The 15,917-nt window shown below is 53.3% G+C and overlaps 3 protein-coding genes across 3 annotated transcripts in view; 2 read left to right on the top strand and 1 right to left on the bottom strand.

Moving 5' to 3' along the window:
- The window catches only part of GUITHDRAFT_156001 (hypothetical protein), a 4,270-nt gene extending 932 nt beyond the window's left edge, over positions 1 to 3,338 (bottom strand). The window contains exons 1-18 of the mRNA XM_005820485.1: positions 3,213 to 3,338; positions 3,095 to 3,157; positions 3,002 to 3,047; positions 2,927 to 2,949; positions 2,839 to 2,856; positions 2,745 to 2,792; positions 2,657 to 2,695; positions 2,467 to 2,538; positions 2,230 to 2,313; positions 2,036 to 2,110; positions 1,898 to 1,967; positions 1,650 to 1,711; positions 1,236 to 1,340; positions 982 to 1,035; positions 803 to 861; positions 636 to 701; positions 316 to 395; positions 89 to 182 (exon numbers count right to left, since the gene is read on the bottom strand). Coding sequence (XP_005820542.1) covers positions 89 to 182; positions 316 to 395; positions 636 to 701; positions 803 to 861; positions 982 to 1,035; positions 1,236 to 1,340; positions 1,650 to 1,711; positions 1,898 to 1,967; positions 2,036 to 2,110; positions 2,230 to 2,313; positions 2,467 to 2,538; positions 2,657 to 2,695; positions 2,745 to 2,792; positions 2,839 to 2,856; positions 2,927 to 2,949; positions 3,002 to 3,047; positions 3,095 to 3,157; positions 3,213 to 3,329 — 1,175 coding nt within the window. The 5' untranslated portion in view covers positions 3,330 to 3,338. The remainder of the gene's footprint in view (positions 1 to 88; positions 183 to 315; positions 396 to 635; positions 702 to 802; positions 862 to 981; positions 1,036 to 1,235; positions 1,341 to 1,649; positions 1,712 to 1,897; positions 1,968 to 2,035; positions 2,111 to 2,229; positions 2,314 to 2,466; positions 2,539 to 2,656; positions 2,696 to 2,744; positions 2,793 to 2,838; positions 2,857 to 2,926; positions 2,950 to 3,001; positions 3,048 to 3,094; positions 3,158 to 3,212) is intronic.
- Positions 3,339 to 4,640: 1,302 nt separating this feature from the next.
- GUITHDRAFT_90703 (hypothetical protein) lies at positions 4,641 to 5,749 on the top strand. Its single transcript, XM_005820484.1, has 2 exons — positions 4,641 to 4,683; positions 5,088 to 5,749. The coding sequence occupies exons 1-2, from the start codon at positions 4,651 to 4,653 to the stop codon at positions 5,643 to 5,645; spliced, it is 591 nt and encodes a 196-aa protein (XP_005820541.1). The 5' UTR covers positions 4,641 to 4,650; the 3' UTR covers positions 5,646 to 5,749.
- Positions 5,750 to 8,476: 2,727 nt separating this feature from the next.
- On the top strand, positions 8,477 to 15,093 carry GUITHDRAFT_147829 (hypothetical protein; the record flags this gene model as incomplete). The annotated part of the gene is made up of 34 exons (XM_005820483.1): positions 8,477 to 8,535; positions 8,661 to 8,756; positions 8,835 to 9,132; positions 9,195 to 9,257; positions 9,319 to 9,417; positions 9,612 to 9,704; positions 9,773 to 9,880; positions 9,933 to 10,075; positions 10,138 to 10,156; positions 10,315 to 10,387; positions 10,435 to 10,498; positions 10,553 to 10,720; positions 10,851 to 10,974; positions 11,005 to 11,103; positions 11,158 to 11,249; positions 11,302 to 11,371; positions 11,421 to 11,503; positions 11,548 to 11,619; positions 11,835 to 11,889; positions 11,947 to 12,024; positions 12,087 to 12,146; positions 12,217 to 12,273; positions 12,324 to 12,375; positions 12,447 to 12,610; positions 12,729 to 12,809; positions 12,924 to 12,998; positions 13,075 to 13,137; positions 13,246 to 13,335; positions 13,477 to 13,577; positions 13,720 to 13,818; positions 13,981 to 14,109; positions 14,407 to 14,575; positions 14,832 to 14,918; positions 15,046 to 15,093. 34 exons carry the CDS (start codon positions 8,477 to 8,479, stop codon positions 15,091 to 15,093), a joined length of 3,231 nt encoding a protein of 1,076 aa, XP_005820540.1.
- Positions 15,094 to 15,917: the final 824 nt, after the last annotated feature.

Genomic DNA, 15,917 nt, shown 5'->3' with positions numbered 1-15,917 from the left:
AGTTGTTGTACGAGTATGAGTTGCGATGACAATGAACGGAAGAGAGAAGGAGTGAAGAGAAGACAAGAGAGGAGAGAAGCAGGAATGAAGAGGAGGAGGAAAGAAGAGGAGGAGTGAGAGGAGAAGAGAGAAGGAGAAGTTGCACACTTGTACGATGGCAGTGCGTGCAGATTCTCTCAGCGCTAAAAGAAAAGTTAGACGTAGAAGTTGAATGGAGAAGGAGGAGGAGGAGGAGGAGGAGGAGGAGGAGGAGGAGAAGCACATAATGATAATAACATCGACGATTGAGAAGGAGGAAACCGATTTCTCATCTACCTGTCTCCTGCTGATCGTCCCACCAGTTCTTCTTCTCCATGAACATGCGCATGCGCGCTAAGGGATTGTTTGAGAGTTTCCTGCTATCGCATCAGGAGGAGGAGGTGCAGGGACAAAGGAAACTACAGTGAAGAAGCAGGCGCTGCAGCAACAGGAGGAGGAGGAGGAGGAGGAGGAGGAGGAGGAGGAGGAGGAGGAGGAGGAGGAGGAGGAGGAGGAGGAGGAGGAGCAGGAGGAGCAGGAGCAGGAGGAGGAGCAGGAGGAGGAGGAGGAGGAGCAGGAGGAGGAGCAGGAGGAGCAGGAGCGAATGGTTGTCTCACCAGCTCGAGACTTCATCGTTTCCCCGATATCGCGAAGCGTCGTCAGAGGTTGAGTGATTCCCTCCTCTAGAAGCAAAGATAAGAAACAAAGAGGAGGAGGAGGAGGGGGACGAGAAGGCAAGGAGAGACAAGGAGGGTGGGGTCGAAGGGAAGGAGGAGCGACTAACCTGTAGGTCATGGCTTCGATGAGGACGGGAACTTTCTGCGAGATTGCTATCTTCCTCGCCTGAACCTCATCACCATCCTCCTTCTCCTTCCCCTCCTCCTTCTCCCCCCTCCCCTCCTGCTCCTCTTCCTGCTCCTCTTCCTGCTCCTCTCCTCTCCTTTCTCTCCTATCGAGCTTCACCTCATCCATGATCTTGTGGACGGCCCAGACGTCGTTGCCGTCGCATCTCGCAGTCTGCGAAGGAGTGAGAACGCGAAAAGGAGGAAGAGGATTAGCGGAGGAGGGCAAGCGGAGGAGATGGAGTGAGAAGGCGAGGGGAGGAACAGAAAGAAGAAATCAACGAAGGAGTACATGAAAGGAGGAGGGAACGAGGAGGAAGTAATTGAGGAGAAAGAGGGGAGGGAGGAGGAAGGGAGGGAGGATGATTGGGTTACCCGAATATTGTAGCTCACTCCCCTCACTGCTATCCCGTCGCCTCTGTACTGCTCGCGGATGGGGGTAGAGATAGCGTAGCCGTTGTTGCGGCAGAAGAAGATGACCTGCATCCCTTCTCATTCCCTCCTCCTCCCTCCCCCCTCCTCCCTTCTCCCTCCTCCTTTAACGCCTCCACCTCCACCTCCACCTCCACCTCCACCTGAACATCCTCCTCCACCAACACCTCCTGCTCCCGCTCCTGCTGCTCCTCTTGCAAACACTTGCGCATTCTCACTGTTCACTTAATTGCGACCTCTCACGTCCCATCCCTTCTATAGTCTCTCCTTGTTGAGCTTTTCCGTTCGGTTCTTCTTTCCTCTTTCGTCTTTCGTCTTTCCTCCTCCTCTCTGCGCCTTCGCTTCTCCTGCTCTCACCGGACAGTCGAGGGTGGACGCGAAGTTGAGAGCACCATGAAAGTCGCCCTCGCTTGCAGCTCCTGGGCGCGCGTCAGGCACGAGGAGATGAGGAGCGAGGAAGGGGATGGTTGACGAGCTGAAGCAAGCAGCTGCTCGAGCAGCACGAGAGGAGGATAGACGATGACAGTTGCTGGATAGGGTAGGAATGGTAGCAAGACAGGCAGGACAAGGACGGGAAAGAGGGGTAGCACTCATGGATATTTCACCATCTCCGAAGTAGCAGACGACACAGGCTTGCCGTCCTTGGAGCTTCATGGCGTATGCAGCACCTGCTGCCTGGAGGAGGAGAGGGTGAGCAGGGGAGGAGGAAGGCAGGTCAAGAGCAGGGACTGGTCCGCATCGACCTGCGGGAGCTGCGTCGCGAGAGGAGAGGAGATGGTGTGAAAGTTGTGTCTCTTGCTCCCGTAGTGGACGGGCATCTGAAACTTCTGTCAGGTTCAGAACGATTCTCATCCTATCAACCCTCTCTTTGTTCCCCTCCTCTCCTCTCCTCTCCTCTCCTCTCCTCGCTCCATGCTCTGTTGTCTTTCTTTCTCACCATCCTCCCTTTGTTGGAGTCGTCTCTGTTCCCAACGCACTGGTCGCACATCTCCTGCATGCTGTACCCTCGCCAAAGAAGCACCTGCATCATCTCAACATCTCTTACTCCTCCCCTCTCTCCTTCCATCCTTCCCTCTCCTCTCCCCCACCCTCCTTCCTCCTCTTCCATTCTCCGTGCTGCATTGCCCCTTCCCCTCTCCTCACTTCAACGAATTCTTTCCTCTCCCCTACTCACTCCAGCCTCGCGATATTGTCCAAAAACGACATCCTCGTCTTCAAGAGCAGCTGCGCTTCCTATGTGAGTAGCCTGAATGACAGGGTGAGAACAGCAGAGGAGGCGAGCAGGAGGACGGGGAATGAGAGAAAGGGGAAAGCAGAACAATCCTTGTCATGCTCAATCCGGTGAAACAATATGAAAACACTACCTCTTCCCCATAGTTGGTCATATAGAAACTCAGTCGTCCCTGCATTGAAGGTGAATCGTTAAGGACAAGCGACAAACTTCTGGTGCACTTGTCTTTGTGCTTGGTAGAGGATAGAGTCAGTCACATTCAACTCAACCTGAAACAGCACGTCAGATGCAGCACTCAACAGGCAGCAGCATCACCATCGTCTTGTACATTCTCTATGATCGGGAAAACGTAGATGAACATTGTCAACAACACTCAACAGTTCCCCTTCTTGCCTCTCTTCACCTGACATTTCTCCTTTGAGACATCTGTGCAACACGAGAACTATCAGAGCCCTTCACATCATGGGATCACTCGGACCTGGTTCAAGAGAGGGATCGAGGATATTCCCGTTCTCGTCCATCACCTTTGACTATCGTCAGATATCCACGAAACTGTGTTGTTGCAACAGACCCGGAATGTCAAGAAAGGCTCATCAAATCTGCTGATGAACTGAAGATCAAGTTCCGAGGAAAACTGAAACACCACTGTAATCAACAAACGTCGATCCTGGTGGAGACATGGTCTTCACCCTGCCGATGTTGGGATGGACTGCGATGTCGGGGGAGGAAGCGAACGAACGGGAAGCGCGACCGCAGCTCCTTGCCAGCCTCCAGCTCGTTCGAAGAAGAGGAGCAAACCTCGACATACTGAGACTGATATGAAACATGTCAGTTTTCAGCTCAGTTCTAGCGAACAAACGAAAATTTCCTTGCAAATACTATCCATCGAGCAATACACACCAACAAAGTTCTCGCAGTACAACCACGTCTCTCGGGCCCTCTCATTCCAACAAGAGACGCATAACAATGTCACCCAGCATATTATCTTGCCCTGTACCTACTTGCATCATACGATCAAATTGCTGCATAACATTCCTATGCCTTGCTTCATGCTATCTTCCTCAACCCCTTGGGTACCTTAACTGACTCTTTGCTTCTGATCATATCCTCCTGCCCATTCTGCTCTTCATGGCATGCTTTTCCTCCCGGTTTGCTTCCTCCTCTTCTTCTCCTTCTCTTCCTCCTCTTCCTTCTCCTTCGCTTCCTCCTTTTCTCCTCCTCCTCTTCCTCCTCTTCTTCTCCTTCGCTTCCACTCGCGCATTTGTATGGCATTGCATTTTGTGACTGCAACATGGAGGTGCAACCAAATGTTAACTAAAGTTTCTAGTCACACCGTCGGGGGCCGCCCGCCGCCGCCGGGCCCCGGTCACCGTGACCGGCGTCACCAGAGTCTGCGCCGCCGCCGGCTCGCCCGGCGCGGCCGAACTCCGGACGGACTCCGCCCGGCGACCGTCACTGGTAGTGGAGTCAGTTGATCGGACTTGACTTGGACTGCCCGGCCAGCCTGAGGTGCCACTTGAAGCAAGTTTCACAGTCTGACTCTTCACTGGATAATCGGATCAGTGCCGGCCGGGGGCCACTGGGGGTTCAGCGTTTGTCGGATTCAACCGTGACGGTGTTACTAGCCTTAGTAACTGTGACTGGACTCCTTGAAGCGTACCGTACGGTGGCGGGGCCGCCCGGAGCACCGCGGCCGCGGCGTGTAACGTACGGTCGGCCCGTTGAATCCACCGGATCCATCGGTATCATAACCGTATAACCGCCAAGCAGAACCATGCCAGTAGTTCAAAGTTCTGCAAAGCCTTCTAGAACGATGACACCCCGTGTGCTACTATGAAATATTTATTTAATAAATCAAAACCATAACAAACTTTACTTACTATTCAATTATTTAACTACCCCGCAACCACCCTACCCCCTTACCACCTGAGCTGAACCCTCTCGAACCCTACCTTCCTTTCTATTTTACCCCCTATAATCTCCCAAAATAACCCACCATTGCATCTGATGACCCACCCCTGAATCTTCCATGATGTATCACCCCACCCCTCAATTCTCTGTACACCCTTCCCTGCCCCGTCGAGCCCTTATAAAGGCAATACACTGCCGCGGCAAGCAGAAATCAGCATGCCGCTCAAGGAGGGAGACAGCGTTCCATCGGTGAGATGACGAGGAGGTTGTGAAGAATGTCTTTGAGTAGAGAATGTTTGAGGATGGTCGGACAAGTATGATGAATCGGACTCCACGGAAGTGTTAGCAAGTGCTTGCTTGATCAGCAAAGAATGTTTGTCTAGCTCAGACTTGAGTGATCATGGTGAAAGTTTGGTGTAATGTGCATGCATGGAATATTGGCTTATCTTCTTTGGATTTGAAGCTTCTTCACTGCCAAGGGTGTCCTTTGATGTGTTGATGCCCAGAGAGTTGATAGTGAGGCTTGATAGCTGTTTCAGCACAGTCAGTTCAATAATCAGACTGATGAGGCTAGTTTGTTCTATGGAAGTCTTGTCTGAGGAAGTCTCGTTTGAGGAATTCTTGTTTACAAAGCATATGACATTAAGATCTAGGTCACTTTTAAGTGCCGCGTCCGCGACGAATCCATCGGAGGAGAGAATCCCTTCACCTGGAAGGATGTCAAGACCGAGGACCTCTGCAAGGGCAAGCGCGTTGTAATCTTCGCTCTTCCCGGAGCCTTCACCCCAACCTGCTCCTCCACCCACTTGCCGGGATACGAGAAGCACTACGAAGCGATCAAGGCTGCTGGCGTCGATGATATCTACTGCCTCTCTGTCAATGATGCCTTTGTAATGCGCCAGTGGGGTTTGAAGCAGGGGTGCGAGGAGGAGTCCAAGGACGCCTCCAACCCGTTGAACCCTGGAAACTTCAAGAAGGTCAAGCTTCTTCCTGATGGCGCCTGCTTGTTCACTCGTGGGATGGGCATGAGCTGCACTTGGGACAGCGAGAGAGGATTCGGAGAGCGCTCATGGAGGTACAGCATGGTCGTTAAGGACATGAAGATCGAGAAGATCTTCATCGAAGGAGGCGCAATTGTTCAGAACTCTGGACCTGACCCCTTCGAGGTTTCCGATGCCGACACCATGCTCAAGTACTTGACCACCAAGTGAACTCATCAAGTGATTGGTAGACTTTGAGCAGTCTTGGTATATTATATTTGTTACATTGTCTGATTACAATGATCACTTCAAATAGAGTCGCAAGCATTTCCGTTTTTTGATACTTTCCTTCATTCATTATAAATCTTCTCTGTAGTACAGCATGTGCTCTGACGATGGTGAAGTTCTTCTGAAGTTGTCGCTATCCGAAAACATTGTCTCTGTGTTATTTTGTGCAGATTCGCTTGATGCGCCGCTGAACGGCACAGTTTTGCACACGTTGTCCACTGAAGATAAGATGTTACTGACAAAATTTTGCGCGTTGCAGGTCAAAGAGTAGACGTGCAAATCAAAATTGTCCGCATCAAAGTGCTTTGAAATCTCAGATCCCAAATTTGGCGTGATCAACGGAGTGACTGTCAAAACTTTTGGCTTCGAGCTGAAAGTTACCTCTGTTGACCCCTCAGACTCTGATTCTGAGTCTGATATTGCATCCCAATTTCTTTCCCAGTTTTTTGTTTTCATTTTTGTCTCTTGAGATGATCCATAGTCGGAAAAGGAGTATGACCTTGCCGAAAGGTGTTCTGATGCTGTGGTGATCGAAGGGCTGGTCAAACAATCCTCTTTGCCCTTAAGCTGCCACGCTTTCTTTGGCATCGAACGATAGGGGTAGCAAGAGAGTTTGGTTTGTTGGGGCACTACTCAAGAAACTTGACGATATTATGAATCTTCATCCACTTCTGGTCCATGCGTATCCGCTGTTCTTGTTTAGAAAACTCATGTAAGGAACATCTCAGAGCAACCAAACGAGTATTTTGTATAAGTCATCTGCTGCAACGGTGGCTTCAATCTGAAACATGTTCGTCAGAAATCAATGATTTGCATTTTCGTTCAAAATCAGACTTGTGCTCAACATCAAATGTGCTCATTCAGAGCCGAGTGCAATTCAACAACCAAACATGCAGCAACTGATGAAAAATGTCTAGAGATTTTTTTTGAACATGGTTATCAGGTTTACGTATGAACTGAATGGATTTCATAGCTAAAAAATTCCATAAAACAATGATAGAAATCTTATGCATGATGTGATTGCAACTCAAATCATGAGGAACAGTGAAGGAAACGACTAGAGCTGTGGAAAACTGAAAAGAACATGGTTGAGGAGCTCTGAAAAAAGGTCTCAAAAATTTTACTCTTTGAATGACAGGCGATGAATCACACTCAAGATCAGTGTTGAAAATCTGATTGGACTGAGTATAGGATGGAGTTTACAAAATCAAGAAAATTTGCTCATATGTGAGGAAAAAATGGAAACGCAAGGAGCAGGTTTGGTGAGCCTGCACGCAGGAGCAGTCAGGAGGAATGAGAGGGAGGGAGGTGGAGGGAGAGAGAGTGGGGGGGAGGAGGAAGGAGGGGATTGGGAAAGGAAAAGTATCATCGAAATGATGCTGTTCTTCTCTCATCAGTGCTGCGTTTTCCTGAGCTACTACTCAGTGGGACAGCGGGGACCATTGCAGTACGGGAACAACATGGTGAATGATATGGGGTGGGGTGGGTTTGTCATGTCCAGGTGGGGTAAAATATTGCTATCGAATGACCATTTTCAAACTCTAAGGGTGGGGTGGGGTATAATCGACACCGGGTTCCCAAGCGGATCATTGACTCCTTGGGGGTAGGGTGGTAGTACAATAGTATCAAGGGGTCGAAAGGTTGAGAGTTGGGGTCAAGTAGTCGGGCTACCCTATAAAAGAGGGGTGGGGGTTGTGTTTCAGCAGGGGTGGTCCCATGTTGGTTTGAGACCCCAGGTCGAAATTGACTCTTAGTTTTCGAAATTTAGGTGAAACAATTGAATTATGATCAATTTGAGTCAGTCCTGAATCGTTCCGAGAGTCACGCTCTCAGTTTTACTCAAAGTTAAGTTAAAGATCAGTACGAGGACAATCAGGAGAGTCGAGGAGGGATACTGAGTGCTTGCCCGGCCCGGCCAGTTCAACGGTTTGTCAGTCCGGGACTCGGGGCCGTCGGCGTACAGGCCCCGGCGCCATGCACACTGGCAAGGACCCGGCCGGGCCGCGGCCCGGCCGGGCGGCGGGGCTGGGCCGCGGCCGGGCCGAGCCCGGCTCGGAGTGTCCGATCACTCAGCGGCGGCGTCCCGGCGGCCCGCGGCCGCCGCCGGATCACCGATGAAGGGCCCGCGGCCGCCTGCCGGCGTGACAGCCTGTGGCGGCCAGACTGTATCGGATCGGACAGGCGTGATCTGGCACACTGTCGTGAATCATCCGACCGGCCGCGCGTTGGCGGCCCTTCGCCGAGAGTCGCGCCGGGCCCGGCGGACTCAGTCCGGGCTTCACCACTCGCACTGACCGTGCCACCGCGGCACACTGTCAACAACTAAGTTCAGTGCTGCTCACTGAGTCAGCAGTGCCGCGGCGGCTCACTGTCACGCCGGGCGGTCCTGAGTGGCCCAGTGGGTCGGAATCGCGGCGCCCGGTGCGATCGGACGGCGCCGGCGGCGCGGCCCCGTGAGAGTCACGGTCACGGTGGCCATTCGGAAGTTCCGAAGTTCCGGGCCCGGAGATCTCAGCACAGCGGCAACCCTCATACCGCACGCGGCATCCCTTGACTCTTGAACTTTGTCCGAAACTGATTCGAGATCCGTAGGTGATACGGTACAGATTGCGGTACCTTTAATTTGTACCATATCGGATATATATATATGCAATATTTCCCCACCCCCACCATTGATTGCAAGTCATGACCAGGGATTTTGGACGGGTCCTTGGTCTCAGACGAAAGGGTGGGTAGGGGTCGATTCAACGCGGAGCCATCGCGCCTCTTCGGGCATGCCGCGCCTCTACGGCACCAGCGGCGCACCCGTCGATGCAGCGCCGCCGAAGACAAGGTGAGGAAGAGGAGGAGGCGAAGAAGAATGTCATGGAAGAGCATGGGATGGCTCTTGAGGGCAGGAAAAATCAACGAACCGAGAGGGAGGGAGAGAGCTTGGAAGATGTCTGTTTGGAGATGCAGTGAGCTCTCGCAGGCGATGGGGGTGAGGAGGAGGTGGATGAGGAGGAGAAGGGTGTGGATGCATGGGATGATAGGAGTATGCAGCGGAGGAGTCTTGTGAGGTACATGCTGTTTCGTGAGGGGAGTCTTTTTGATGGTAAATGTCTCGAGGGGCGATGTGATGGGCCTGAGCAGGAGACTCGTATCATGGTCGCTGGTTGGAGCGACGCTCGGCCTTTGCGCAATGGCTGGCTTGATGTTGTTGAGAACTGAGCATCGGTCTTCGCTGCTGAGTCTTCCCAACATGGGGAAGGCGAAGAAAGACATAGCGGCCTTGGACCAGGAGATCCAGATGGACCTGTCGGCAAACCATGCGCTGTCTCAGAAGTATGCCAAGACGATGAAAGGAAAGAATGGTTGCCATTGCGACTGCTCCCAGTCAGCGCCGGAGTTTCGCGTGAAGGCAGCCACGATGCTGGAGCAAGTGGGAGAGGTGCGCAGATGGCGGGGAGGAAGGAGAGGGGAGGGTATGTGACGTTGGTGGGTTGGTGGCAGAGCGCGTTCTTTGGTCCATGCTCGAGCTGTCCATGCATGAAGTCGAGCAGCATTGAGACGGAGGTACCGGAGAGGGAAAGGAGGAGGAGCGAGGGAGGAGGGAAGGGTGACGTGTTGGGGTCAGATCACGGATCTCTCGAACGACGTGGAAGTGGCGGAAGCGTTTGAGCGGAGCATCGACAAGGTGGAGAAGGAGAAGATCCCAGTCGACATCATCATGCGGGTGAGCGATAGAGGGAGGGAGGGAGGGAGGGAGGGAGACGAAAGCAACGGAGGGGGGGAGGGGGAGCACGAGCAGGAGAGAGAAAGAGGATGTAAGGACTAGGTCGGAGGAGAAGGGAGGCCGTGGAGGGAGAAGCCTCCGATGAGGGCTATCATGCCGTGCATAAGGCGCAAGAAGCGCTGAGGGCCGGGCAGGTCGGACAAAAGGGCAGCAAGGAGCACAGGGACCAAGAGGCTTCCGCGGACCGGAGGGACCCGTCGGCTCTGAAGGACCACAAGGGCCAACAGGTAAGGAGGGGTGGAGTTTTGGTGCATGATCTGGGTACTGGATGGGGCGTGTGTGACGAGGGTTGCAGGAGAGAGAGGGTCGAAGGGGGAGACCGGGCCTGAGGGACCCCGAGGACCCAAGGGAGTGGATGGTGCTGCTGGTGAAGACGGGCTGCGTGGACCACGAGGGGTACCAGGTAGCCGAGGGAGAAGCTGTTGAAGAGGAACTTGTTTGACAAGCACAACCAGGTCCTCCGGGCCCACCTGGTCAGGAAGGAGCTCCTGGAGATCGTGGAAACGAAGGGAAGGCTGGATCTGCTGGCGTTCCTGGACCTCCAGGAGCGACTGGAGCAGAAGGACCTCGTGGACCACCTGGGCCTCCGGTTGGCAAGGTGAGACACAAGATCTTGTACATGGAGGAAGTGGTAGAGATAGTGGCGACATTGGTGCCAAGCAAGCAGTGGATAGGAAATGTCAGAGAGTTTTTTGTTTTTTGTTTTTGATCATTGTTGTATCTTCTTTCGTTTTCTTGTGTGTATCTGTGTATGTGTGTGTCGATGAATCTCAGAAGTGTGTTGTCCTGCGAAAGGCTGGGGAATTAGAGATGGCTGGTAGATGACCTTGTATGCAGCCTGGGCCTCCAGGAGACGAAGGTCCTCAGGGATCTCCTGGTCCGAAAGGTGCGAAGGGCGATCGAGGGCCCGGTATGACAGAGTGGACGAGGCTTGAATCATGCTGATGACGTGTCAAGTCGGATACATCGGGCCCAACGGAGCGGACGGTGAAAAGGGAAGCCCAGGACCCCAAGGATCTCGGTAAGTGTCGGGGGCACAGGATGCGGATAATAGGCGGTGACATTGCGGGCGCAGGGGAATTCCCGGACGTGGATGTGATGGCATCTCGCCCACTGACGGCTCTTTTCCCAAGAGCATCGACGCCTGCGGCTTGTGCGGGGGAGACGAGAGCGAGTGCGCGACGGGCCGATCATCGCGCACGGCACATGCAGTTGGAGATCCTCACTACTTGACTTTCGACGGGTGCGTGTTCACAGAGCGATAATGTGCTTGCTTGAGCATTTGATGTGAAAACATGTTACTCGTGCCATATTCATGAAGTCATGTCACTTTTGCTTTTTGCTTTGCCTTAACGTCTCATGGTTGCATACAGAATTTCCTTTGACTATCAACACACCGGAGAGTTCATTCTTGCTCGCCACATGAACAGCATCGAGCTTCAGAACAAACAGGCACGTGCTTGCGCCTTGACATCGAATATCTTCATATCTTTTCTGGTCGCCTCCTCTAACTCAAGCTCGTGTTAGATGCCCTGCCCGAACCCCAACGTTAGATGCAACATCGGGATAGCGATCATCACGAAGAATTACAACATCATTTTCCGGTCTGATTGGAGAACGGAACACGTAAGCTTGCCTATGACGAAAGTATGGCGGATATGAACATGTTGTTGGCCGCAGATGATGGTGAATGGAGAGCTGTGGACCCAGGGAGCACAGTACCAGTACAACAAAATCCAGAGTCTGAATGACTATACAAGCTTTCAAGTCACGTAAGTAGCAGAGGTGAGGGAAGTGAGAAGTACGCTAAACGATTATCTGCAGTGGGAGCTCTTTCTATGTTTGGTTCAACGACTTTGTTGGCGCCGACGGAGCTGTTGCGTCGGCAGACCAGGTAAATCCATGTAGTGTCAGGAGCAAGACGTTCGTAAGCTATTCAACAGTGCGGATGGGGAAGTCCGTTGCCAAATGGAATTTACCACAATGTCTACTTCCAGGCTCCAGGACGCTGGAGCTCGGGCTTGAGGTGGGGACAAGGAAAGTAGCTTGACAACATTGACTTTCACGTAGTATGACGGGACTGTTCGCAAACTTTGACAACAACGCTGATGATGACTGGGATTCGATCTCGCCGTCTGAAATGTATGCTCGGAGTCCGAAAGATGGAAGTAGGGGGGGACAGTGCAGGGAGGAGGTGGAATAGCGGCAGAGAGGGGGAGGATAGCAGAGTGAATGTTGAAGGAGGTAGAAACAAACGAAGGGGAAGATTACAGGAAGTAGAGATGAGAAGGGTGGCTCGTGCGAGCTCATCTGGCTGGATGATTTAAGGTTGTCTTTGTGAACATATTGCGTCACAGGTGGTGGGTCGAGGGCTCGTCGCATTCAGCATTCTCAAACCCGACATACCGGCTGGTGAGGGAGTGAATGAAGGAGGAAGGAGGGAGAAGACCCTGAGGTACTCGTTGGCAGGACTGGACCAACAGGATCACAAAGCAGAGTGTTGCTGCGCGAGGTAGCCTTCCCATTCTTGCCATCACCAGAGACAAGGTGAGAGATCGGACAAAGATCAGACAAGGCGGAAAGAGGACCTCACGCTGAATGCTGTGCAGTACGGAAACGTGTTCCACAACACCAACTGGACTGTAGCGGATGAACTGAGAGCGTTCAAGGTGATGATGCGCAGCAGCGGACCAAGAGGACAGAGTAGCATGGGGCATGAAGGTTTGACATGCAGAGCAGGAAGTCGATCCCTACACTGCTAAGATGCGGAGGCGTCTGTTCGAGAAGATGGCCAAGGTTACTGAGGCTGGGGAAGAGCATGACGTCAGTGTGACGGATGTGTACAGGAGGGAGTGATTGAGCGTGGATTGAAGAAGAAGCATCTGACGGGTCTGGCCGGTGAGCACGAGGAGAAGGAGCAGAAGGAGGAGGAGGAGAATGTGAGCAGGAGACTGACAGTTTGGGAACAGCGGCCGAGCTTGACGTCATGCCGTACAAGGGGGAGAGACCGGATCACCTTCGAGTGGAGCAGCAGGTTGAAGGAGGAGAAGGAAGAGGAGGAGGATCTGAGGAGATGTGGGCAGATGCTGTTCAGGAAGGAGTGGAGAGTGCTCACGCCGGCACAGAAGAAAATGTGAGTAGAGAGGAAGAGGAAAGGATCCAGGAGGGAGGGCATGACGAGGGAGGACGACAGCATGCTGGCTGGCGGTATTGTGAGCAACAACGCTGTTGGATTCTCCAAGATGTGCCAGGTAAGGGGAAGGAGAAGGGAATACGAAGGGGCTGACAGAGATCAGGAATGCATGGACGGGTCTCCGGAGTGCGCACAGAAGGTGAGGGAGGAGGGAGGGAGGGAGGATGAGTGAAGGGATAAAAATGGAGGAGAACGAAGAGAAAGAGTGGAGGAGAGGCGGAGGCTGGCAGGTTTGCTCAATGCTTGGGCGCAGGGAATCACCAAGAGCCCGACTGTCGGCATCACCTGGCAGAACGTCATCACCCGCAATGCCGACGGGACACAGCATGTGAGGAGGGAGAGAAGGGGGCGGTGGGAGGGGAAGAGGAGAGGGAGAGGTGGAGATGATAACGAAGATACTGCAGACATGGACGATGCAGGAGCGAGAGACTGAGTGCCACGCCAAGTGTCTTCCTAACCACCCTAAGGTGGGTGGCACGTGAAGAGGAGAGGGGCAGGAGGAGGAAGAGAGATGGGCGAAGAGAAGGAGAGGGGAGGAAGAGGAGGAGAAGAGAGAGTGTGATGACTGCGCGCAGACCAACGTCATCTGCAAGTGCCTTCTCGATTGCTCGCTCGGTGTGGACGCGGATGTGTGCAGGATGAGTGCGCACTGGAATCTCGTGAAGGTAGGAGGATGAGGACGACAGGGACAAGGGTAGAGAGGAGTGAGAAGAGTGAAGGTACAGAGCAGGAAGAAGAAACGGGCATGGAGAAAGAGGGCAGGCGGACGAGGTTGCAGGATGAGGGCAAGCCTGAGACATGGACAGGCTCGTATCATTCCTCTTGTGCCTGCGGACGGCGACGGCAGCTGCGTCAACGTGAACGTGAAGGCGTCGTCGATTTTTCCTGCGATCAAGTACCGACCTGAGTAAGTCAAGGGAGAGAGAAGGAGGAGGAGGAGGAGGAGAGGGTAGTGTGGAAGGGGGAGACAGCAGCCACGACTTGCGTCAGTGTTTCGTATCTCCGCCCGTTGGTTACTGGGAGGCACTGACGTTTGTTTGTCTCGCCAGTCTCTGGGACAACGAGAACGCGAACAACTTCGCCATCACTCTCTGGTACAAGCCAAGACCCTCCAAGAGCTGCAAGGAGCTTTCCGTGCACAGCATCCTGTGAGTACTTGAAAGCCCTTCCTGTTGCCTTCACGACTCCCAGTTCGTTCCTACTGCTGCTTCCTGCCTGTGCTTTCGTGCTCCTGGCTCTTCCCTGGCTCTTCTTTGCTGCTCCTGCTTCTGCAGCCCTCACCTGCTCTTCTACGTGTGATGGATCTGCAGGTACAAGGGCCCCACTGAGGTCAACTACGACGCAGAGCCGGTGGCGCTGGAGGTGGACATGACGAACTGCGAGAGCGCAGACATCGCGCTGCTCCCCATCATCGCTACGGTAGCCGGACAAGACTTGAGGTCCGGATCATCTTGTCCTTCCCTCGTCCTCTTGTTTCTACTCCTCTGCCTCCTCCTCTTCCATCCGCCTCCTCCTCGACTCTCTTCCTTTTCTTCCTCTCCCCTTTGCTTCTCATCTTTCTCGCGTTCTTCATCCCTCTGTCTCTCTCTCTCTGTCTCTCTCTCTCCCTCTCTGTCTCTCTCCCTCTCTCTTTCCTTCTGCCCCGTCTCTGGCGTGCACTTCCTCCTACTCTGCTCTGCTCCCCTTCCGCCTCCCCATTCCCTCCCTGTGCTCTCCAGAGGTGAGGGAACGAGCAGGTCAACGACGGGCATCTCCAAGGACGGCTGGAGCTTCATCTCCATCATGAAGAAGGGCCAGGACGTCAGCCTCTGGCTGGGGGTCGAAGGAGTGCTGAGGAAGGACGCGAGCATGGTGCTGCCGGACAGCGCGGTCTACGTGGCGACTAAGGAGGATGCGATCTACCTGGTGAGAGAGAGGGGGGAGGACAGGAGGGAAGGCAGGGGACAGGGATGGGATGGGAAAGGAGAAGGGAGGCAGAGGACAGGGCAGACAAGGGAGGAGAAGACGCTGGCGGAAGGAGGGGAGGGAGGAGGGAGAGGGGGATGGGGGAGAGGGTAGGGAGCGGAGGAAGGGGAAGGCAGCAAGGCAAGGAGGAGGAGGAAAGGGAGGAGGAGTTTGAAGGTTGGGAAGGGAAGAGACGGGGATGCTCAAGTACCTGCAGGTGGCGCCGACAGCTGGAGCAGACAGGATCCCGTACGGGTGGGTTGGCAAGCTCAACTACATCCCGGCGTCGTTGTGGGAGCCTGAGGTGAGAGGGCGAGAGGGAGGAGGGGAGGGAGGGAGAACAGCCAAGATCATGATGACGATGATGATGATGATGATGTTGTTGTTGATGATGATGATGATAATGATGAGGAGTTGACGCTATTATGCAGATTCAGAACGTTTTCAATGAGAAGGCGCCGAAGCTCTGTGGTATGTAGAAGCTCAATCGCAGATGTACCTCGTGCTGGCTGTTGCAGTAAATGCTCCATTGAAGAATCATGCATTGCATCATCCTCCTTCGCATTCGCTTCTCCTCCTCCTACTTCCAGTCTCCATCTTCCACTCAACCCTCTCGTCATCCTCCTCCTGTTCCTTGTCCACCCAGTCGCCCTCACTCCTGGCGTCGACATATACCTCTGCGCTCGTTTCTCCGTCGTGTCACTCTCAGATGATCTTTCTCGGCTTCAGCACGTAGATGCACCGCAGGAGGGAAAGACAAGAGGATGAAACAGACCAGGAGGAAGGAGAGAAAGGACCGGAAGGAGGAGGAAAAGGACGAGAAAGAGGAAGAAAGAACAGGATGGGGAAGGCAAAGGAAAGCGGGGAGAAAAAAGCCAGGAGGAAGAGGACAAGGACAGAGGATGATGATGATGATGATGATGATGATGATGATGATGATGATGATGATGATGATGGAGATGATGATGGAGATGGAGATGGAGATGGAGATGGAGATGGAGATGGAGATGGAGATGATGATGATGAGGAGGAGGAGGAGGATGAGGATGAGGAGGATGAGGAGGAGGAGGAGGTTCTCTTGCTTGCTTTCGCTTTTCCCATGTAAATGCACTGCTATCATCAGCAAGAGATGATCAAAACTTTAAATTGTATCCCATACTCTTCCCTCATCCATGTATGTTTGAACCAGCAAGTCTCCACTCATCCTTGTATGTTTCAACCACCAAGTCTCCGCTCATCCTTGTATGTTTGAACCAGCAAGTCTCCACTCTGGTCATACAGAAATTTTGCCGCGTCCGAAATT

The sequence above is a fragment of the Guillardia theta genome (assembly GCF_000315625.1).
Source record: "Guillardia theta CCMP2712 unplaced genomic scaffold GUITHscaffold_175, whole genome shotgun sequence".
NCBI lineage: Eukaryota > Cryptophyceae > Pyrenomonadales > Geminigeraceae > Guillardia > Guillardia theta.
This window is presented reverse-complemented; position numbering and strand designations above follow the sequence as displayed.